At 40.9% G+C, this 25,284-nt stretch overlaps 1 protein-coding gene across 2 annotated transcripts in view; it reads left to right on the top strand.

Annotated features, from left to right (window-relative positions):
- Positions 1-25,284, top strand: part of lpp (LIM domain containing preferred translocation partner in lipoma) — a 130,998-nt gene that overhangs the window by 36,018 nt on the left and 69,696 nt on the right. For both annotated transcript variants that reach the window (XM_083672220.1, XM_083672219.1), the window contains one exon: positions 7,626-7,819. In XM_083672220.1, coding sequence (XP_083528346.1) covers positions 7,630-7,819 — 190 coding nt within the window. In that variant the 5' untranslated portion in view covers positions 7,626-7,629. The remainder of the gene's footprint in view (positions 1-7,625; positions 7,820-25,284) is intronic.

Raw genomic sequence — 25,284 nt, 5'->3', positions numbered from 1 at the left:
TCAGAGACATTCTGGCCCTGAACAACAGCTGGTCAGCTAAAGATTTATCAATAGAACATGAAAGTATTAATAAAGCTAAAAATGACTCGGTCATATGATTAGCCATACAATCATGTAATAGCCATACAAACACTCTACACATATTATCACACATGATGGTTATACAAGTATAAACATGCACTCTAGTAATCTCAAAATTCCTCACTAAACCGTTGAGCATATTTTTGTGTCAGCCAGTGTGTCTGTGAGACTGCTCGAGCAGCAAACCACTCAATCCCTCTGCCGGTGTGACGGGGTTCCCCAGGTTTCTGGGACGTTTACTAGAAAGCATATTAGTCTCTTTTGAAAAAGTCTCAACCTTGCCATTTTGTGTTACAATCCAATTTTCTGTGTCCCCATTTTGGGCTAGCTTTGTTCAATATAAGTCCCCTCTGTGGATGTGAGAGATGAGTGCTGCAGCAGAATCACCTGAAGCAGTTCCTTAGTGATGGCTGAGTGGAAAGTGGAGTGGAACAGGGCTACGTGAAGACAGCCCTACTCCTGTGCCCTCATAAAGCTAACTGTGAAACATGGTGTCACAGCCCTGTGAGTCATCCATGTGGCCGCCCCAGCAACCATAATTGCCTTTCCATTCACACGGCTCCTTGGTGAGGGAGCAACTGTTTATGGTGCCGTCTGTTTGCTCTCAGCAGTAAAGGCTTGCAGTAGCCTAGCTGCCTTACATATGCATCCCACACTGTGTATGTGCGTGTCTGAGTTAGACTGTGTTTGTAGGGGTGTTTGTGTGTGATGTGTCTCAGCGTGTGTAGGAAGTGCTTTCCATCCTCAAAATTCATATCAAAGCAGAACGAAGAATGAGTGAATGCATAATGTATAGCATATAGGACTTGAGAGGGCTGGAAGACAACAAGTTAACATGGGCTGCACGTCACTGCTCACAGTGTAGACACAACACTCATTGACTCCTCTTCAAACATGTGATTAGAGAGAGATAGGCTCCGTGATTCCATTCAAAGCCAAGGGCATTCTTTGCTAAAGCCGTGATCTGCGCAACACCCAATATTGAATGATACTTCTATGTGTCACTCTGGAAAAATTATGTTTTGGATTAGTATTTTCTTTCCTTTTTAAATGATTCCATTACTGCTGCTGTACTTCCATCCCCCTCCCTCAGAGACAGTGATCAGGCAGTTTCACTCTACACCAACAGGCATTTGGTGGTGAATGCTTGGTGTGAATTCATATCCAGTGTCACTAAACTTTCATGAGTATTCTTGTCATTAGCTTCTGTGTGTGCTACAGTAGATACATGTAGGCAAACAGACGCTTCCTTGTTAAACCCTGTGTTTGAACAACTCTGAGGGGTCTACAGTAGTTACAACAATGTAATTTATGATTTAATAATGATATTAACACATACAGTATGTTATAGAGGGATTGAAGTCATGCAGATGCGAATGCTGTATCAGAAAGACTTGCGTGGGATGACTTGTTAACTCATCTGTGCCAGCTATTCAAATGCAATGCATCACAGTATCCAGCATCATTACTGCTCAGAGGGTCTTTCCCATTACATAAGTGGTTCTATTCAACTTAAACATACATAGAAATTGATTCCTGTTTCGTCAAAGCTTACTTAGTCGTTATGTGAAGTCATTATCAGATGAGAAAAAAAATCAAAAGAATTATGATTTTTTTTCCTCATTACTTTGACCATGACAACAATGAACGTCAATTTATTACACACACCATGTTTCAAAGAGTCCCTTTGGTTCAGTCACAGCTTCTCCTACTGTGCCATATACCTCAGCATGTGTGGGGCAGAGGGCTGGGGTTTCACCAGGCCTTGATAGTCTTGTTGACTCATGTCCTGAGCTCTCAGATCAGTGTCCCATCTCCCTGTCTGCTGTGACATACTGTATACCCTCCGATGTCAGGAGGGTGGAGAGACGTATTGTGATCTGACAAATTGTCAGAAGCCGTTAAAATGGCCTCTTGGTTTTTGCTGCTTAGTCCAGCTGAGCAGATGATGGATGTCATGGAATGAGAGCAGACAGCACAGTGCAGCGGTGACCTCCTGAACCTGGTAGTGGCCTCTATGGGGACCAGTGACTTTTTAACCTCACACTGGGATGTTGAGAAGCAGCCCCTGTGATGTTGACTAGTGGCCCTCGGTTTTGTTCCTCCTCCCTCTTCAACCTCAGAGCAGCACTCTGCCATGCCACTACACGCACTACAGAGACAAGGTTGTCAGACCAACCTACTCCTTCTGCTGGCCGATCTACCTTCAAATTGGGAGTTTAAACAGACTGCAAAGAGGGCTCTGTTGTTGACCACTTCAGCTCTGAATCACTTAAATGCAAGTTCAGGGTGACAGGGAGGGGGGATGGAGTCTTATCATTTTGATAATGTCCTCTTCTATTAGAATGATCTATAATGATGCCTTTGTGTTTGTTCTGCGCTTGTTACATAATCAAATTTGAAAATATTTGAAAATAGCTTGCAAACCATTGTCACTCTGTAGTAGATAAAGACAGATATTAGATTGATATGGGAAAGGATCTTCGGTAAGGAAAGTATCTCAGTGATGTGCCGGTGATGTTAGGACTTTCTTGTGGTAACTGTTCTCATTGGCATTCTGTGTGTACACACACACAGGAGTCTTCTGATCCTCTTTAATCCAGCCTCCCTATTACGTGTCTATAATGTCAAAGGTCATCGATGTATTAGTTTGGATGATCCGCTTTAGTGTATCACACAAAGGGCAATGATGAGATGTTGGTAAGTCGGGGTAAAAAAGCGTATTCAGAGCCCAACACTTCCAGCTTGGAGACTGTCTGTTGGCCATACTGACTAGCAGAGACCTGAGGGTCTATTCAATGAAATACAGATACGTTGTTGACCCAACTTGCAGCTTTTGATTATGGATAATGATTTGAACCATTGTCAACATACAGTAGATACAACAACAGTATATTTTCTGGGGCGACAAGCAGAATAGCCAGAGAAACACCTTTAATCTAATTTGGGTTAGAGTTAATCTTAGTTGCCCCTGGTTGCTTATCAGAAGGCGATTGAATAGGGTCATTAGTGTAGGCCTATCCAACACCACATATGCTGTAAACATGTTGGCCAATAGACTTCAGCTTTAGATAAACAGGGGCTGGAAAAGGTTCTGTTCAACACTTACGTGAGTTTTATTCACACACGCGAATGGCTCCCTTTAATACATATCTTATTGAAGCATTTGAGCAGGGATGAATGAGAGCATTTTGCATTGAAAGGACAGGTGGGTGTGAGACTTGAGCGCACGGTAGAAACGCAGCTTTGAGAGGAGCAGCAGAACATCACCGGTAAGCACCATTCAGCGAAGGCAGGAGGAGCAGGGATTTGAGCAGATATTAAAAGATGATTGTGCGTGGGCTTTTTTGCTGTGCTCCGGAGGGAGAATGTAAACCCTGCATCAGTCAGAGAGGGGGATAATAAACAGAGGAACAGCAGAACACAGAGCAACAACAACACCAACAAAAAGAAGGAAGGGGAAAAAGCATGACATATAAATAGTTCAAATATTTCAACCGATTTCAGAATATGATGGTGAAATAACAGCTGTTTGTGGCCTCAGCTAGCGCAAGTTGTTTTACTCCTCAAGTGTTCTTTGCAGCTTAAAAATTCTTGTTTTACATCATAACTAGGTTATGGATAAAAAAAAATAAAAGATAAAGCCATGCAAACTTGGTTAATTGTTTAAGGGATTTCATTTTCAGAAAAATAATGCGAGCGAGCACAAAGAAAATGACAAATAAAAAAACTGTATCAAAGTGTAACGAGTGTACGAATAACCATCTTAGATGGATAAACATGAAAAGTATGAGAAATATTATGCTACATTTCAGTCTTTTAAACTAACATTAATGAATTTGGAGTCCCTAGGCGAGATCTTAGCTTAAGTTTAGCTTGGTTATGGAAAGGTGAGACAGTTATATATATATTTTTTACCTTATTATGCTATTTCTAAGTCATATTTATCAAAACCAGGGGTAGGCCTATACAGTATATATTTTTTGAAATTATTAGGAAAATGACAGATTGTGGTTTAAATGACTGTGGTTTAAAAAAAATGCTACTATTTAAACATTGTCCATGTTTGACCTGAAACCTATAAATTATTTTCAATTGTAGCCTAATGATGAAATAACTTGCACTTATGTCTTTCCTAAAATACAACACTGCCCCTTTAAGATCTCAGTCAGACATCAGCCAGACAGTGTGTCTATCTTGCAATGAACAACACACAGCTGTAAGCTAGTTGAGCTACAAAATATGAAGTCTGTAGTTTTTCATTTTGTTATATGCAAGTCTAAAGAAGTCCACAGTAAACATGTTGTCCCCACAAATGATGTAGCGCCCCTCCTTGTGTTAATTGGTAACAATTATTGAAACATACACTCACTCACAGAGCACTTTATTAGGAACACTATACTAATACTGGGTAGGGCCTCCCTTTGCTCTCAAAACAGCCTCAATTCTTTGTGGCATTGATTCCACAAGATGTTGGAAGCATTCCTTTGACATTCTGGTCCATGATTGCATCACGCAATTCCTTTGAATACTACAGTTCAGTTAGATTTTTCAGGTGCACTTTCAAGCTGTGAATCTCCCGTTCTACCCCATCCCAAAGGTGTTCTCTTGGATTCAGATCCGGTGACTGGGAAGGCCACTGAAGAACACTGAAGACTCATTGTCATGTTCATGAAACCAGTTTGAGACGACTTTTGCTTTGTGACATGGTGCATTATCATGCTGGAAGTAGCCATAAGAAGATGGGTAAATTGTGGCCATGAAGGGATGCACATGGTCAGCAACAATACTCAAATAGTCTGTGGCATTCAAGATGATTGATCATCATATGAAGTGAAGTGAGGCACAATTAATCAAGATTGTATGGCCTAATAGAATTTGTTGAGCTCCTGTCAAATGGGTGTAGAGGTGGACATTGTTTTCTGATTTGCATGATCTCTCCGTTTTACATGGCAGTGGACAGCTCTGAACACTTTGGACATTTCAGAACAACAAAGCTGAACAATAGTTTTTGCTTGTGACCCTGTTTTTAGTTTGTTTCATATCTTGTTTTGTTGAGTGGTTGGCATCATCTTCCTCTCACCCCAATTAGGATAATGATATGAATCCTTTCTTGGGCTCAATGAACACTGAGACTCATTGTTAGTTACATCAGCATCACAAGGTCACTCCATATCTTTTTTATTGCTTCCCTTTTGGATCCAATATATTTTATGTTATTTCTGTTCTGCACATTTGAACTTGCACCAGGCTTGCATTGGTAATTGATGGCAGCAGCATCACAGCAATTTTGTGGCTCTAGTATGATTTTATCAATCTTTAGATTAGATAAGATTAGATTCAACTTTATTGTCATTGCCCAGTACTGAGACAACAAAATGTACTTTGGCATCTAACCAGTTAGTACAAAAGACATGATATTGTAGACAGTGCATGGTATTACAGTATAAGGTATTACAGTGAGTATAAATACATGAATAAAATAAGTGAATATACATGAGATGAATATGATGAATATGATATGTATAGTTGAGCAAGGGCAATAGGTCTTGAGGTATGTTACATATATGTAAGATGTATAATTAAAAACCAATGTAATAAATATGGTATTTGCAAACAAGCAGTAGTGCAAAAGCTAAATTGAAGTCCTGGGTATGCAGCCAGTAGAGGTATGGGGGGAGGGTACACTGATACTGGGAGTCAATGTTCCACTTGTTGCACACGTTTGATGAGTGGTGTGTACTTGGGAAGTAGGAACAATGAGAGGTGATCAGACTGTCCCATGTGGGGGAGGGGAATGGCTTTGTAAGCCTCAGCAATGTTTGTACACACATGATCTAGAGTGTTGTCCCCTCTGGTGGGGCAGGAGACATGTTGGTGGAATTTTGGGAGTACAGTTCTCAGGTTGGAGTGGTTGGAATCCCCTCCAACAATAAAGGCTCCATCTGGGTGTGCAGTTTGTCGTTTGCTAATAGCAGCATGGAGTTCTTTCATTGCTAGCTTAGCAGTAGCATCTTGCTCTTATTGTATCAGAAAATGTTGTATTCAATTTGTTGTCATCAAAGGTTGCGTTCCAAGGAAGCTCTCCTGTCTGCAGTGTAGGTCATAAAATAATAGAGCAGCATAACCGGCCAAATATTCTGCTCTATATTCTGAAAGGCTCCCTGATTAATGTGTTCCTCATTAGCCCATTAACACACCACCCCAGACACACATAAGGAGGCCATAGGACCTAGCAAATATATTGGCATATATTTATTTATGTATACTATATATACATACAGAGCAGAAGATTGGTGGGCAGCTATTGACATTCAATCCTCAAGTGGAAAACATTTAGTCATCTAAGCATCCCGGTGATACCATACGGTGTGAAGGCCTTGACCTAACACCGCTGATGCAGGCCTCTCTCTCCCATCAGTCATCGAGTGGGATATCTCCCAACATCTCAACTTTCAGACTAAGCAGGTCAACCACTCTACCCGCCTCTGTAGAACAGCATGCATAGGCCTAATCATTGGTCAAAACTAACAATCTCAAAATGTCCCTCTACTGGCCACCAGTGGGACTCCTAGTGTTGGTTGTGACTGTAAGCGGGGGTGCATGTTTTTGGAGGCTGCTTGAAGCAGCACCTGCTGCAGAGGCATCAGATGGTGCCAGCCTCTGGCCCAGGTCCAGGCTCCTGAGCTCATTGGCAGAACTGGTGCTCCACCTCCTCCTATTACACAGGGATCAGATATCAAATTACAGGTTCAGAAATGGCTCTTTATCCCAGCCATTGGCACCGCGAAGGGATTTCGAGGAAAGATTAACATTGTGTCTTGTTATGGCGTTGGTAGGTTGGAGCCGTCTGTTGAGAGATCTACCTTTGAAATGGCCAACCTTGAAATAAAGACGAGTGCCATACTGTAGCATTTAAGCTAAATTGCAACCACTTGAATGTCAGCTGACTCTTATCTTTTCTCTTGATAATTTTAATAGGATTAGGCTGGATTGACTTTTATTGAGTAATTTCAAGTGGGACCTACCATTCCAATGTTTGTATTATTCTCTGCATTGCAAGAGAAATCTTCACAGTGTCTGTAAATGCACTATTAAATCAAACTGTGCATCTTTTTTTTAAGTGTGATTACACCAATTCAAACTAAATATAATCCAACAAGCATTTTCCTCTGTGCACTCTCAAAGCAGACTGAAATCTCACAGTAATTTGTCAGCAGATTTTGAAAAATCCCTTCATTTATCATTAACAGTTCATCACAATTCAAATTTCCATTGGCACGCAAACCTGAACAATGGTGAGGACTTACTGTACTAACACAGCTTGAAATCAATATGGAAAGCAATAAAACAACCAGACTACAATAAACAACAATAAGACTCACCTATCCTTGTCACAGTAGTCTTAAACAAATACTTCTACTGTGAATGTATATACCTCTACTGTGAATGTATATACCTCTACTGTGAATGTATATACCTCTACTGTGAATGATATGACATCTGAGAGTGACATAATCTAACTGTAGCATCTTTTTCTGCAGAACAATGTGGAACACCCCCAACAGTGATGGTGAGCAGCAAGGGCAGGTGACTGCCAGGATGGAGACCACCCCAGCTATGGGCACACCCAGTATCTCTGTATCCCAGCAACAGGCACCCAAGAAGTTTGCTCCCATGGTTGCACCCAAGCCCAAATTTAACCCGTACAAACAACCGGGAGACTCTGACGTCGGAGGTGAGTCTATACACTACATGCACATTCTTGTTAAATACTTTCTTAAAATAAAGCTCTTGTCATGTTGGTGCAATGTAAGCCATGCATGTTCTCTGCTTATCTGGTTCTTTGTTACATTTTGACTTTTTCATTCTGCTTCTCCTTCATTATATTGGCCCATAGAATCCATTACCCTGACTTCACTTGATCAAAATAACAATAATATGACTTAAAAATGAAGCTGATATCCATTCCATTTTTATTTGAATTTCTATGCTTCTTTCTTTTCAATTTCTTGCTCTACGGCTCAGATCTTACACACCATCTATCAGGTTTGAAAACCAGAGCCTACTGTAATTTCATCTTTACCAATTGAGTGTACAGTCATTTGTAATGAATGTCATCAATATATTTGTATACGACCATGTACGAAGGTTCAACGTCTTATGTAAACATTCAGCCAGCATGTCACTGTCACCAGCACTGGAACAGCATTCCACTGTTAATGATTGTTTACCGACAACAAGCACTGGCCCTTTTTTTTCCCCTTCAGAAAAGAACAGAGACACTCATGCTATTGTATACTGCTAAATACAGTAGCCCTATCCTAGGTCCATTTATGGATGATCTCATATGCATACAACGTCACACAAACCAGCTCAACGCAATTTTGCGTGTGCTTAATATGATGACATCTAGAGGTTACAAATGTAACCCAGGTTCTCTGAAGGAGATGAGGGAGACCCCTCACTATGGGACACACAATCTGTGTACCTATTACACCCCTATAAAATCAGGCCTGGTAGAGGTGACGCTTGCAGGCGCACCCATTTTATCCAGTGAAGACACTCTTCATGAGCTCAGAGCAAGAGGGGCAACAAGGTCTCATCTCCTTTAGAACCTAGAATGTAACCCTAACCTGTGTTACATTTGTAACCTCTAGTTCTCTTTCAGTTGACTTGGTTCATCCTCTCACTATGGGACCCTGCAAAATGCCCCATCCAGGCTGTAAAACCTTTGAAATGTATATGGAGAAGCCCAGCTGGCTACAGCACATATCTCTGAAACAGAGACAACCTGGCTGGACTGTAGAGGGCGACCTCGGAATCTTGAAGGTTGGGGGAGGAGGTCGCCGTTGCGGGCTGGGCAGAAGGGAGGGATTATAGGTCATCCAGATAACTCGCTAGCCTCACTGTCGGCGCCCTTTTCTTTCAACTGCTCCCGAGCCTTGCGCGAGCCGGGACAGGACGGGGACTAAAGCAATGGAGGAAGAGTTGAGGGGTCCTCCTCCAGAAGAGAGCTGCCGCGCCTCGCCCTCATTGAGGCGAGCAATGACACCTTCCACTTACCTGACTCGCCGTTTAAGAACCTCAGTATCAGTATGAGGTGTCAAGGGGAAAGACTTTGTAAGTCTTCCAGAAGGTACGACCACATCCATTCGTGCAGTCTCTCTGAGGAGCTGCCTTCTTAGGACGACATCTCCCGGACCTGGTAGAAATCAGAGCAATGTTTTTGGTGGGAGAAAAGTGCTAGACGTAGCCTACACAAGGGACCTAGCAAGTTATAAGCCTATAACTTGAGGAATTATAGCTGCTATAGCTAGCAGGGGTTCAAACAATTCAAAAGAATTGCGAGCACACAAGCTAGTTAACAACCTTCTCTTGTTAGCCTGCTAACTCAGAAAGTAGCAGGTGTGCACAAGGTGAAGACCGTCAAACTTGGCTTACCAAATTCATTGATATTCTTCTTTGAAAGATGAGCTGAACTGCAGTATTCAAATAGAGACAACCTAACACCCCAGGAGAATCGTAGGATTCTCAGTAGAACAGTTAAGTTGTAGCTAGCTACGAGAACACTACAGTACGCTTTGGACAGTATGGGTCTGTCGTCATTGAGGTAGCCCACCGCTGCGATAGCAGTATGAACCTTTTAAACACTGGCCTACTGAATACGGGAGGGGTGCTATCTACCTGCAAGTGTCACCGGCATATACCAGGTGTGATTGTAGAGGGGTCTTTAGCGAATAGGTACACAGAGCGCGTGTCCCTTAGTCAACTGAAAGAGAACCCTTCCCAGCTTGGACAGCAGTTACAACTGCTTTGCACTTTGGTAATTTGTTAATTTCAGAGTATTATTAGGTATTTGTTGAAGTAATAAGAGTGTTCTTTCACTCACTAATTGGCTGATAGCAGCTCTATTTTATATTGGTTTCCATAGTTACAGTGTGGGTTTTTCAGTCCTAAAAAGCTTACTGATTAAAATTATGACTTAAACTTTATCTTTGCATTAAAATGGTAATAATTAAGGCACTCTATTTTGGTATATTTTACAGTTAAAAGATGAATTCAAGGTCTGCGTTTTTTTCATGGCCTTGCATCTCTTTGATGGTTAGAGAGTGGGAGACGAAGCTGAATCTTTGTTCATGATGTAAAGTCATCTAAAGTGGGGGTAGATTTAAATAAAGTCTAGCATAAAGGGAGGCGAGCTATCACATCTTACATCTTTAAAGGGAGAGGCAAGATGTTTCCACACAGTGTAGGCATAACACAGAACACTTGATTGAACCATTAATGTTGTGTCAGTTCAATAGCCAAAACTATTCTTAAAAATGTTTTGACTAGGGGATCAAGTCATATATGAAGGCTATTGCGTAAAGAATAATCCACAGCAGGGTTCGATTGAATGTAGCCCCTGTATGATATACTGAAGAAGTGGAAAGTACAGAGTCCACTTTCACTCTACTGTATTAGCCTGGTAAGGCAGGAATGCATGGTAAATTTGCTAATGCTTATTTTCTACTGTTCAACAGTAGGCCTAGTCTTAATTTCCGTGAACATGTTCTGGACATATGAATTGTGTTGAAGGTTTTTGATATCCATTCTCCCTCCTCGCTAAATTGATATTACCTGGAAATGTCTGCCAGATGTTGTTAGGGACTAAATATTTAATCTTTTGAGACTTTACTCCGGACTAGAGGAATCATCCAGTTAGCATACAGTAGGTGTGTGAACTAAATTAAGACATGCTTAAACACTTTCAGGTTGCTTGTAGAGTGTTCAGAAGCTAGATGTCAGAGAGAGCTAAACCTATCCTATAAGAGCACCAGGGGTTTACTCAAACCTGATCACACATTTTACAGAGATGTCTCTCACTTCATCCCCCATCACTTAAACCCATGATCTTGTACACAGCAAGGGCTTAGGTTTAGCTGAGCCCAGACAACTGCCCTCCCCTGAATGTAAGGAAGGCCATGGCACCCTCTGCTGTAAGGCGTTTAAACCACTTGTAGGATGCAATCTTTACATTCACATTTTTACATTTAAGTAATTTAGCAGACGCTTTTATCCAAAGCGACTTACAATAAGTACATTTGTCTAAGTAAGTGAATCATCTATACATCAGTCATCGTAAGTAAAACCTTCGATAAGAACAAGTGCCATCAGCATTCACAGTGCTAGAGAAAGGAAGAATTTATTTGTATTTATTTTTACTGGTAAGGGTTAGGGTTAGGGTTAGGGTTAGGGTTAGGGTTAGGGTTAGGGGGTGGAGAGGTCTAAGGAGGGAGAGCCCTGGTGTACCCTAAAGAGATGGGTCTACGGCAGATCTTTATAGGAAGACTCTCCACAAGATATTTATTGATACCATTAAACTCCAGGATGTGTCATGTTGGCTTGTGCACAGCCACGTTGTCCTTCAGTGTAGTGAAAGACTGGTCACAGCCAAAGTAGGGAATTGAGAGAGTAGAATAAGTAGCTTTACTGTGGGAGGAACACTAATATCTAACAGAACACATCTCTTCCTGTGTGAGAGTGTGTCCTGCCTTCGGGCCCTGTGTTGGGAGGACATGTGTAGGGAAGACTTATGATAATCATGTCACCGGCCTCATCTCTCACACAGATCTCCCAAGCGTGGAAACCTGGGACTCGAACAGTTCATTTCACAGGCAGAAAGACAGGGCGAGCCAATAGTGCCCTCAATTTAATTTGGTGCATGGCATGGAGTCATTTTAAGTGTATCAGTGTAATGAAAGTCAGTCTATTTGAGTTATTGAATTGTTAGAGGTTGCCTAAATAGTAGGATCTGTGGGAGGCTGGTTTCTTCAACAGTGCTGACCTTTGGAAAAACATGTAAGAATACCGTGGTTATGGATGGATAAGAGATGGAGAGAGGTGTGCAAACTAGTGCTAAACCCACAGTCTGTTATCACTTTTAATATCAGAATATTAATTGTTTGTGTATCGTGTTTTGGATTTTCTATAATAAATTAGGAACTGATTACAGTCCTAATTTAAGAATAGCATATTATGTTGTTACATTACAGTCTTCTTCTCAGACATACCCAAACTATTGATGGTCCTATTTTTATAGAACCATTGTCAGTACAGTATATGTTTCTGGAAATGTCTTCCTTCTGTATGAATATGGTACAGGAGCTTCTAGTAAGGAGGTGGTCCAGGAAGCCTTGCTATGTCTGGCTTTGCTGCTCAGGCCCCCATGGGACTTTGTGGTTCGCACTTCTGCAAATGATAAGGGTAACGGTACTTTGTAAAAACACACAGACAAACTCCCCCTTAATCTGTTACTCATAACAGTCTGCCTTGCATAATATCTATTTTAACTTTGACCACACTATAACATCCTATATCAGAATTTCCAAAGATGCACATACAAAGCCACACCAATTCTGCACATGGGCAGGCAGACATGTCATTGTTTGACCATTGTCTCTCTGCATCGTTACTGTGCAGGTTTGTTTTGGTATTAATCTGTTTAGTATTTACCTTTGATCATGCTTTGATCCATTTATGCCTCACAACAACAGTAATGTTGAAGGTCAACTATTATTACAAAGAGATTATTAACTGTTCATGTATGACCTTTCTCTTTGAGCTCAACTTGAAACCAGATGAAATTCATCCAAGAATGTTGAGGCCATGGCACAGAGTGGAGAAGTTCATTAGGCCTACATTACAGGGAATAAGCACAGCTCTGCAGCAAGCTAATTGACTTTGTAAAGATAACTGAGTGTGTCAATTATCTGACCAAGGGTATTTCTAAAGAAAGAAGCACATCATATGAGATAAAGCTTTAATGGCAATAACTACTCTTTCAAAAGACCTATAATTACCTGTCTTATTGTGAGGCTAATGAGGTTTTGAATTGTGAGGTAAATTTAAAACGACAATTTGGAGGGAAAATTCAGGTTTGAGAGATATGTTTCTATATGTTGGTCAAAGCTTTATTATCTATTGTCATGTCACAAGGTTAATGTCTTGGGTCACTCTGTTGAAGCACTTAGCACTGCTACAGTATGTACTGTATATGCAATACATGTAGACTACTCCCTGCATCTGAGATAAGAAAATCAAAGAGAGGCTTTCTTGTTTTCTGTTGAACATCCATTGTTAAGCTTTCATAATCATCAACTTAACACACAGATACAGTACATTCATACCATTTACATGTAGGCGAGTGAGTCCTTTCCTCATGCTTGTTAAAAAACCCCAATAACAAACTGTAAAAACAGGAAGTTGATCACTCCGTTGATAACAACAAATAACAATGAAAATTAAGAAAGCACCTGCTTTACATAGCTTCCAGACAGTGTGGCTGTGAAATAACAAGTGGCGCCTATATACTGTGTAAGCACATTGAGACTAGATTAAATACTTTGGTGTCAATGCTCGACAGCCATCTCTTTTTCAGGGCTTAGGTCACGTCACGTCATGCTCAAGTTGGAAAACATAATCTAGTTTGAAGGGCATAGTAATAATGCTGTGGGGCGACATTTCCTGATTCATTGAATGATTTAGATTATATTAAGGTGATGCACTATATTGATTATCATTCTAGTGTTATGTAATAATTGTCAGCATTTGTTGACATCTTTTCAAAAGTGTTGAGGATTTGTCGATCTGTTTGGCGGTGAGATGTATAGTGACAGTTGTGGAGAAAGGCCACAGCATGTTCTGTTCTGCTCCCCACAGCAGCTGCACTGATGCATGTTCATGTGAAACCTGTTAAAACAGATAAGGCCATGAGACGGAGTAGACACTACAGTTACTGCAGGCTACCAGAAAAATAGCACCTGAGTGAGGCCCCGGTCAAAAGAGGGTTCAAAGGTCTGACAAACAAAAAGGCTATTTAGTAACACACAGGACCCCCTACAGCTTGGTATTACACGTGATGTGCATTGACCTGCCCCCTAGAGAGCCTGAGAGTTCCAAAACATCGGAAACGGTTATGAAATGAGGCAAAAGCAAGAGGCCCATTTTTGGGTTTAAAGACCTTGGTCCTCAGGGACTTGTGGTTTGAATGGCAGCTATCTCACCCCTCTGCTTTTTCCTTGCACCCCAGATGATAATGTATACGAATATTTCATGGACTACTCCCTTAAACCTGGTCTCTAGTGATACCTCATAAACACATCTAATACACAACCATTAACCATCAGAGCCCTAGAATGCAGGTCTAATAAAGACAGGAAAGTCACCTGTCACTGGATGTAATTAGATCTGACTGCAGACAGGAAAAGTCGCAAGCTGAGACAGCTGACATTTAGAATGACCTGTCCCAAAGTATGCCTGTCCCGGATTACATGATTACATTGCAAATGTACTCAAATAATCAATGTTAAGACAAGGTCCAATAAAATTAGTCTGTAGAGTATTCTGAGTTGTTTGGTAATCTTTTCTCTGCTCAGCACAATTTGCCCAAGCTAATTGGAACCCATATAGTGGTAATGGTAGCATAATTAAATCATATGAAGGTTCTTTCTGAGTTTATACTGAAAGAAAGATGTAAGGATGGTAAATCGTAATGAAAAATCTAAGCACCCCACGTGATGTGGAAGCATTACTTTCAAAATGTGCACAGGCACTAGTGTATCAGACAAGCTTTGCTTTCTTTAGCAGTGCTTTATTTGTGCCTAGAAAGTAAATTACAATGTCAGTATCTGCCAATTCTCACCATTGCCCTCCTTATACTGCTGCCTCCTAGACATAAGTGATACTGAGAAAACACATTCTGCATTTAGTAACACTGTATCCCTGTACTTCTAGATGTTTACCCCCATCCCAGCATTCATATCCACCCTATCAACCCCCCACTCTATGTGATACATACAGTACTGCATGTGTATTGCACAATTTTGTTTACTATTTACAAAGTTATATTTTCATACTCAATTTAGGCTCCTCACAGGGTTTATTTCATGATTACACCAGTTTTGTAATCCTAAACATTAATTTTATGATATTTAATCCAGACGCATCACTGCTGTCTTATCTTTCATGACTCTCTATTGTCTGTGCATTAAGGGGATTAAATGTCAAAATATTGGGGATGAGTCAGAAACTTTGAGGATGAGAAAATTGTTGTAGTTCTGAAAAGAACAACAGAGCACATTATTATTTGTATACCTTTTTTATGACACTATCCCAGTTCAATATTTAAATACATACTGTATGAATTGATATAAACTCATTGGTAATGACTAATAATAATTTTAATAAACCTTTATAAATGCTTAAAGATTGTTTGATTGCCTGGTTTGCAGTGTTTATAAATAAGAAATACAGCGTGGAAACCCGAAATGAGTGATGCCTGGCGACACGTTAAACCAATGAAATACCTTGCTTGGATGGAGCTCCAAAAAACTGAATTCAGTTTTTCCTTTTTGTTTTCTTCCATTTTCTTCAATGTTGCAAGGTAGCATAGGCAACAACTCTCTGCAAAATAGTCCTACCTGGTCAGAAAGGATAACATAAGCATAACAACAAGCAACCATTCTACAGGCATGGGAGGAAGGTTTGTGGAATGTAACATCCAATGAAATTGTGAGCACATTCTCATTTACATTTACATTTATGGCATTTAGCAGACGCCTTTATCCAAAGCAACTTACAACAAATACATTTGTTTAAGTAGTGAATCATCTATCCATCAGTCATCATAAGATAAAGTAATCAATGCTCGGACCAGGGGCCATAGGCAGTCACAATGCTAGAAGAAGGATTTTTTTTTTAAACAGGAGAGAAACTTGTACAGGGGGGTAGTGGGAGTGTAACAGGAGAGAAACTTGTACAGGGGGGTAGTGGGGGTGTAACAGGAGAGAAACTTGTACAGGGGGGTAGTGGGAGTGTAACAGAAGAGAAACTTGTACAGGGGGGTAGTGGGGGTGTAACAGGAGAGAAACTTGTACAGGGGGGTAGTGGGAGTGTAACAGGAGAGAAACTTGTACAGGGGGGTAGTGGGAGTGTAACAGGAGAGAAACCTGTACAGGGGGGTAGTGGGGGTGTAACAGGAGAGAAACTTGTACAGGGGGGTAGTGGGAGAGTAACAGGAGAGAAACTTGTACAGGGGGGTAGTGGGGGTGTAACAGGAGAGAAACTTGTACAGGGGGGTAGTGGGAGTGTAACAGGAGAGAAACTTGTACAGGGGGGTAGTGGGAGTGTAACAGGAGAGAAACTTGTACAGGGGGGTAGTGGGAGTGTAACAGGAGAGAAACCTGTACAGGGGGGTAGTGGGGGTGTAACAGGAGAGAAACTTGTACAGGGGGGTAGTGGGAGAGTAACAGGAGAGAAACTTGTACAGGGGGGTAGTGGGGGTGTAACAGGAGAGAAACTTGTACAGGGGGGTAGTGGGAGTGTAACAGGAGAGAAACTTGTACAGGGGGGTAGTGGGGGTGTAACAGGAGAGAAACTTGTACAGGGGGGTAGTGGGGGTGTAACAGGAGAGAAACTTGTACAGGGGGGTAGTGGGGGTGAAGAGGTCTTTAGCATTCCCCCATTGCTCCATCCAGTTAAATCCAAGCGAGAACGGCTAATTTAAATTCCAGACCTCCAAAAGAGGTGTGAGAACAACGTGATTTGGAGGTATGGCTACGCAACTTCCATATTGCCAGGGGTAGTAATCTGATCTGCGTGACTTCATTATTATAGTCCGGCATTAGACACCTGATTCCAATTACCAGTTATGGCAGAGTTTCAGAAATGACCATTCTATTCTGTATTATTATACAATTAATGTTTTCAAATATCATAGTATTGTGTGGACCAAAACAAATGTCAGACGGCCCCCAAGTCACTGACCCCTAGTGGAAAGTGAGGTGACTTTTGCAGTATATGTGCTCTAAACCACAGACCTGAGAACACAGCAATCACATTTAAGTTTAAATTCTCTATGTGTGTCTCTGCTGGGTTTAGACAGCATGACTATGCTAAGCCAGCTGTTAGACCAATAGCCTCATTTAGTTCTGAACAAATTGGACAAGCAAACAAACTGGTAGCATATCACTCTTATCACAGCGTGACTTCCAAAAAGCTCCCCAAACACATGACACATTCTCTATGTATAGGAGACACCCACTTAGACTCAGGTGTGGACAATTAAGACACAACACACCTGATGCCCCCCCACTCATTAAGGCAGTATGTAAGCTATGGCCTCAGTGTAATTTGATGGAAATATATGATAACTAAGTGATGCCATTGCCCAAAATGGGCCAAGCCTGGGCTTGTTCTACCCCAGGTCTGTCCTTTTCATAGCAAAGGTATGGCTCAGGAATTGCAGCCAGAGCCGGCCCACTTCTGACCCTGTGGAATAAAGTTGTACCTGGGCCACATCCACATGCTGGCCAAGGTCTTGCTTTTTCATGGCAAAGATAAGGCTCACGAATGACAGCCAGACCTAACACACTTCTGGCCCGGGGAACAAAGCTGTACCTGGGCCACATCCGGATGCCAGTAGAAAACATATGTAGGCCAGATCTGGACCGTCTTTACTCTGCTGACTGTGTGGTTTATTTACCTTTTAATGCTGTTGTTGTTGTTGTTGTTGTTGTTGTTGTTGTTGTTATTATTATTATTATAAAGTGTCACCCCTAATGGATAACACCTTCATTGCAGCAGCTTGTAATACAGACAGCTCTATGTGGCCCTCATTTCTGCAGAAGTCCCATTAGATGTAGGTAAATAAGATAAAGGCAGGCTAATATAAAATTAAGTTGGTCTTGATTATTTAACGATAAGTAATGTTTACCCTGTAGTTATGTGTTTGTTATTCTATTTTGATGTAGTTTATGCAAGTGTCACATTTCGTGAAACCTTTTTCAAGGTTGGATTGCGGTGATATAACTATGGTGAATAGAATACATTTGGGAGTTGAGTTTTGGCACCTATCTGTCACCATACTGTAGCTTATACATTTTTCATTGTATACCTCCAGCATTCTTGAATTAGATGTTTTAATGGTTCAATTTAATTCAACTTAAGGTGAGAGGGGACACTCTGTGTGTGCTGAGGAAGTGTTCCAACTCTATTTAGTGCACCTTATACAGTAGCTGCCAAAACGGCTCATCAGGAGAGAATATTGTGACTTCCTTGAGGAAAACATGATCATACTTCATACTGTAGTCATTATTATGCTGTCAGTTTTTTACTTTCAAATATATTCAATGAATTTAATGCATTATTATCATGAATATTACAAGTATTAAATAATATTCTGTAATATAATATAAGTTACTATTATATAATATTATTATGATATTATACTAGATAATTTTTTTCATTTTATTGTTATTATTACTAATGGGTCTTACGAAAGGCTAACACACAAAGCCAACTCCAGATGTCTCATCAGAGGATAAGGCGTCTTTATGAGCAGATTATCTGGCTTTCTTTTTTTATTGTTTGTTTTATATCAAACTTGGGGGCCGTCTGATATAAAACAGCGGATTAGCATAAATGCAAATTAGGGACAACTCATTTTGGCAGAGTGCCTGTGAGTCACTGTCAATCTGAGGCCCATCTCAGGGGCAGATTGAGCAGCTTTGAGCCTTGTTTACTGACTGGACAATGGGGCCAGGCTAGTAGGGTCTGGTTGGAGGTCTCCTAGGCTCAGTCTAACCTGGCCTGATTAAAGACTTAGCAGGAGGAGGTGACAGACAGTCTTTAGAAAGACAGGGACCTCACTCTGTACACCACTTACGCAGGATCAGGTTTTAGATGCTCATGGCTTTAAGAAGATCTGATACATGGACAAACAAGATGACTTAATGAAAAGAAAATATGTCATGCAGAGCACCAAATGTTCAATGATGCAGGTACATTTTTCGATGCAGTTCTGCCGCTGCAACCTCTCACAACTGTACTTCAATGATTTTATCCCTTGAATTTTACATTGGAAATTTTGAAAGAACAATTACAGGGAATTCAAAAGGAGCATTATGATACTGTCCCCCATCAATATTTCAAAGTCAAAGTAATTGATTCCCACTAACGTTACTTGCCCAAGTGTTTTGGGAGGTCTCTTCAGCTGTCTGCAGATCAACACAGAGAGATGATTAGTGTCAGCTCACTACTCTCTGGGACATCTTTATGTCTGTGTAAAGTACCCCCTGAAGACAGAGTGTTAAACACAATGTTTAAGACAAACAGTAGGTTATACTCTTCAGTTGGATTGGGGATCCAGTTGGCCTGCTGCACTTATTTTTATAAAAGATGTTCTTTTAATTTCTGATAGCACAATGGTAGAAATGACAGCATATGCAAACTTGAAACTGTTGGATGACAATATACCCATTCTGACATTTGCCAACTGTTACTGTGAATTGCACATTGCTGAAGTAATGCCTCCAAAATAAAGTTAATCTTAGCAATTATTTCGTATTCGAAGATGACATATTTTCTAAAATCTTCGTTTTTACTTCATAATCTGTATCTACTCCAAATCGATACCTTAAAAGATGTTGAATATGGACTGTAGTATGTTGTTTCCCAATTCACTTTGTCTGTAAGTTGGTGGTTTATGAAGATCTCATCCAAATTTTAATTTTGAATGTTCTTAAAATCAATAACAAGCCTTTCACTCTTCTCTCCTATTTAGGGTCAACATTTTTGTATGTACAAAGTATGTACAAAGTCTGGCATATGGTGTAGAAGATCAGGATTCTAAACACTGATGACAAGGAGTATGTCAAACAGTAAAATGTAAATCAGAAAAACAGGGTCAGACTTAAGACAGTAATTTGAGCTAAGATGGTATAACATTGTCTCCCGTCGCCAAAATCAACTACTGTATGTTGGAGATTACAGTGTTGTCATTTTAAGTTTTATGACATGCCCCTTACATTCTCCAACAAGAGACTCATTCCAAATACCTCCAAACAATATAACGTATGCTACCACTATATACATTTACTGTATGGTATATAGTAATCAGAGTTTATTGTGTGACATTATTACAGTGTTTTACTGGGATGTCTAGCCCCTGATTATCATGTTTAATTGGTTTTATGTCGCAGCAGCATTTAGGGCAAAACTTTGCATAAAGAATCTTTACAGAAACCCACCAATTGTGTGCTCTGAGCAATCGAGAAGTGTTGAACATCTGCATAAGCTGTTTTATTCTTTCCCTGCTTGACTGGCCAGAAGCAAACCGACTACCGTTTGTTATGTCAGAGTCCCCACATGAGTGTCAGCAGGAGACTTTACAGGAAACCTACCAATGAGAGTCTAAGTGTCCCCATAGAAACCACAGGCTTATGCTGCAAGCACATACAAAGGACACTTTATCTAACTAGAACACACGTAAACGTTTATCTGAAATGTGGGAAATACCCATGACTGAAGTCACAAGTCCAAGAACCTATTGAACCGATTGATTTTGCTATTATACTGTATATATTTTTTGTTTTGTTTTGTTCAAGCTACTTTTTCATTACATTACATTTACATTTACGGCATTTAGCAGACGCCTTTATCCAAAGCGACTTACAACAAATACATTTGTTTAAGTAAGTGAATCATCTATCCAACAGTCATCATAAGACAAAGTAATCAATGCTCACACCAGGGGCAGTTGTAATGCCAGAAGCCTTTTTTTTTTAAATATATATATATATATATATATATATTTTATTATGATTTTTTTTATCACGATTGGCCCTATTGTTGTCAAATTTTATTTTCATCTGAACAACTATAATTGCTATATACAGTACAGGATGTCCCAACTTTCCCCTTTTGTTGTCTTTGTTGATATTTTTGTAGAAAACTATTAAACCAGTTGAATGTTCATCTGAAATGCACAGCTTCTTGGTAGGGCCTCCCATGTCCTGAGATGAACTCTATGCCCACTCCCTCACCTGGTCACAGACTTCTCTGGTTTAAATTACCCAGCCCTGCCTCTGGCCTCTCAGCGTCTCATTCCTGAGCAGCTCAAAGAGGCCCCTCTCTCTCTCTCTCTCACACACATGCACGCACGCACACACACACACACACACACATGGCGGGATTCCTACATTTTATTTCTAGCCCTCATGTGATGGAGCTCTCCAGTACTATAGTGTGTTCATCGGCAGGGACAGACATTTTTCTCTCTCTCTCATAGTTGTTTTTCTTCTCTGCTTGACGGTCTCTCTCACACTTTCTCATTTTTTCAGATTAAAGGGAGCCAAACGCTATAACCTATACATGTTTGTTAATCTAGAACATTCTCATTGGCAAGCCTCTTATTGTCAGAGCTCCCTCCTACCGACATTAATTTAAGAATCATCATTTCATCAAGAAACCGAACTTGACTAAGGCTTTTTATGGTACAGATGTGTTCAGTCCACTGCTCCATAAACTGTGTTTATATGAAAAGGCTTGCTGAGATTGTGTTTGATGCCATCACCTCTCCACGGTATTTGTTTCTTTGGTTTTATACAATAGTTTAATCCTCCTTTTATGCTGTTAAATCTTAAACTCAATTTCCCATCCCACAGGAATCCCGCTTAAACCCATAGAAGCCAATTTGGTCTGCTCCTTTACACTTACAAAAGTACATCTCCAAAGACCTCAAATCCATCCCCTGCATTTCCAACCAAATGAAGTCATAAATCACTCTTCTATATATCACCGCTAATTAAGAGTGGGGCTCAGCTGCTGTCCTCCAGCGGAAGGTAAAATAAAACTGCTCCATAATTATGTCAAAACAATGTGTTCTCAACCCCTCTGCCACAGCACATTTGGAACAGGCTCGGCAGAGATAAAGCATGCAAAATGACACTGGTCTTAAAACACTTTATCCATTTTGTCTGGAAGGGATTATCGTTTCTTTGCCACTGAATGAATATAGTATATTCTTGCTTTCTAAATAGAGTGATTTTGTTTTAAGCTATGGATTAGTTGTGACTGCAATTTTTTTGTTCAGATTACAGATTTGAGGGAAGAGAAAAATAAACATTTTCATTGACTCAACTTTGTGTAATATGGGTCAGTATATGCTGTGCTTACGTACAGGTACTTCCCAAGGTGCTGTTTAAGTGAGGGTCACAGTCCCGTTCTGGAGGCTCCAATGGCTGCTATGGAGGAGCTGTGAGCATCATGGGACGTCTGTGTGGACCCCCACTGTCACATGGCCCCACCAGTTATTTTTGTTTACTGCAGTGCGTGTAAATGCCGGTGCACACCAGCTACTCAAGTTCTTAGCAATAAATCAAGTTCAGATTGGGAAAGAAAATCAATGCACTGAGCTCCCAAACACACACAAACAAACAACATGTGGTTCCTAGCAGCTATGGGACCTAAAACTTACACTTTTGGGGGGGTTATTTCACTGACATCCCTTCATTTCAGCTCAGGAGTTATCTTTAGTCTTGTGTCATGTTTAATGTACTACGGAGAAAGGCTGTTAAGTTCTTAGCCAAGCCTGGTCCTGAATGGCCAGATGGACCATGCTTTCACTTAGTTTTAATGCAGATTATTTTGGCCAGATGTGAATCTGTGTAAACATATGCTCAACCTTTAGTTTACGCCCCCGACCCACTCCCACCCCCAAAGAACTCACTAATCCACAGGAATTGAAATATACAGTAGCACAGCATAATGGATCACTTAAAGAACTCTCTCATCTACAACCTCGAGAGGCTTTTTGGTGTGTTTTTTTTTTTTATTCTTTAGAAGCGACTGGAGACCTGTTGACAACCATTCAGTACATATCTGCCGTTTCCCTGGCGATCGCAGGTGGGAAGATTGTAGGTGAAGGCCACTGGAGCACTAGTTCATACTGTATACCATACGAAAATGATTGTCTATACACTGTACAAGTGAAAGGCGCAAATCTTTTTCAAATCTCTGATCTTTGGTCAGATATTGTACTTTGAATGTGTACATAAGTGTCCCACTTATGCTGAAAATATGTTTGATCTCCTCACTAATTCGCAGCTGGATCCGTCTCCATCCCTTTATCACACCCGTAACAACACTCGTGTTCCCGATAACCAATTATACCTCTCATGGCCTCTCAAATAACTTTAATTACTGATTAGGATTCCTTGTTCACAAAGCGGCTACTTGAGAGTAATTGCTCAATAAAGAGAGGGGAAGTTGTCGTGTTAAGTAGGTGTTCCTGCTGCTTCTCTCATTAGTGCTCGCTTGGAGCCTTCGTCTCCCCGTCGGCACAAATGGAGCCAACTTCATTCATGGCACAGAAGCCCACCGTCTCCGCTGAGTCTTGCCCACTACTGGTTCAGGCCAGAGAAGGCACAGCTCAACCCCAACTAACCTTGAGAGGGATCAAGCCCAGATATGTGACACACACTTGTATTGTAAAAGGAACATTTTAGTCTAGGGTTGTGTTGCTTGAGTCTATCTTAAAAATATGTTATAATTTGTGTCTGCTCATGCAGCCTCAGATTAAGTTGTTTTTATCAAGTTTAAGTCTGTCTTGCTCAGTGAAACGCCTGCTTAAATGCATTCAAGACACAGGCAGAACATGAAGTCTTCTGCACATCTGTTCTGCTGCCTTTGAATGTCATCGTTTCTGAAGAGAGAAGGCTGATCATACAATACTGTAAATGAACCCCAATGCATGTGGAATGCATTTGCAGTAGACAGTAATAGGCATATGTTGTACTGTAACATTTGACTCTGTGAGAGATATACAGTCGGAGATTGTGTTTTGTCAGAATTGTTTTGTGGTGAAACATTTAGGACAAACCAATTATAGCTGTTACTATCACAGGCTCTTAGACCTCTATTGGTAAACATTACCATAAAGTGTGTTAAAGAAAGAAAATAAAGTTCAGGTTTCTTCCAAAATATGGTTATTACATGCTTTACACCCCCACTCCATCCTCGTTTGCAGTTTTCATTTGGAGCCCCAGCCTCAAACCACACTCTCAACAGGTCATGCTGGCAGCTTTAGAAGGGGCAGGTCAACAGTCCCAGCTGGCCATTATTTACATAAATGCACAGCTGAGTGGTTACAGCCTGACGACTGCCACCTCAGTGTCAACCATGTTCCTGTTAGAGTATTGTAGGGGTTGCAAGTTGACATGTTTTTCCATCCATTTTTACTCATGGTCAGGAAAACACGTTACTCTCTTGACAGATTTCCTGAAACTGGGACCAGCTTATGACGAGATGAACATCCTCAGATTCTTTAGAGTATAGGTGTGGAACTCATCTCACCACCTCTCACTGTCATTGGTTCATTTCATACCTTCAGGAGTGTGAGTTCAGGTGGTTAACGGGGATGCCAGACCCCATGCTGACAGGTGCAGGCACAGATCACTCTCAGTTACTAATTTAATCAGCCCAGCCCCATCACTGGGTCTGTTCTCACCCTGCCAGCCTTACTTAGGTACAATTAAGAGCCTCGTCTGAATAACACTAATGCCTGTGCTACTCAGATGGAGAGCTAACAATGTCACTGGCCTTCAAGCTCCTTTCAAACAAACGGGTTGGGAGGGACAGGGTCCTGAAGAGGTACGTTTATCAAGCAGGGATGCCTAATGACACCCTCCCCCTCCCATCCCCCTCATTTTCTCCACCACCACCACAGCTCTCGCTTCCCGCTGCTCCACATAACCCTTTTCAATAAAACATGCATCTCTGAAACATTAACGACTTTCATGTTTCCTGAAATATAAATCCAAAACAACTTTGATGTTAAAGAGAGATGTACATGGAACTTAATGTATTAATTTTGTGTCAGCTGCAACTTACAAGTGACATTTATTATGGCAGAGGGGACATGTAGAAGCGAAGGAGGGAGGGAAGGAGGGAGGGTAGGGAGGGTGGGTAGGGAGGGCTAGTCTTGCAGTAGAGCGGCATATTTACTTTTCCCTCAGTGGTTTAGAGGAGCCATACTACTGAGTAGTTTCAGCAGAGGTCACAAGGTTATTATATAAACAGTTCACATGGCGCTCATGCACCCAGAGGGAATGTTTAATGTCATGCTCACTATTTGAGAAATGTTGTATTGCGTGAGACACAGACATGTGTCCCATTGTAGAGCAATGAGACCACGCTTAATTAATTTGGTCAGCAGACTTGGATAAACTACACTGATGACATCAATTAGTTTCTAATGAAAACAGATAAAAGCCACAGAAAGCAAATGGAATTTCTGAACAGGACTCATCAAAGTCTTAAAATTGCAACAAATTCCCATTACGTCTCATGAAAGCCTTTAATTTGCAAAGCTCATGTCTG

Source organism: Argentina silus (genome assembly GCF_951799395.1).
Source record: "Argentina silus genome assembly, chromosome: 6".
Taxonomy (NCBI): Eukaryota; Metazoa; Chordata; class Actinopteri; order Argentiniformes; family Argentinidae; genus Argentina; species Argentina silus.
This window is presented reverse-complemented; position numbering and strand designations above follow the sequence as displayed.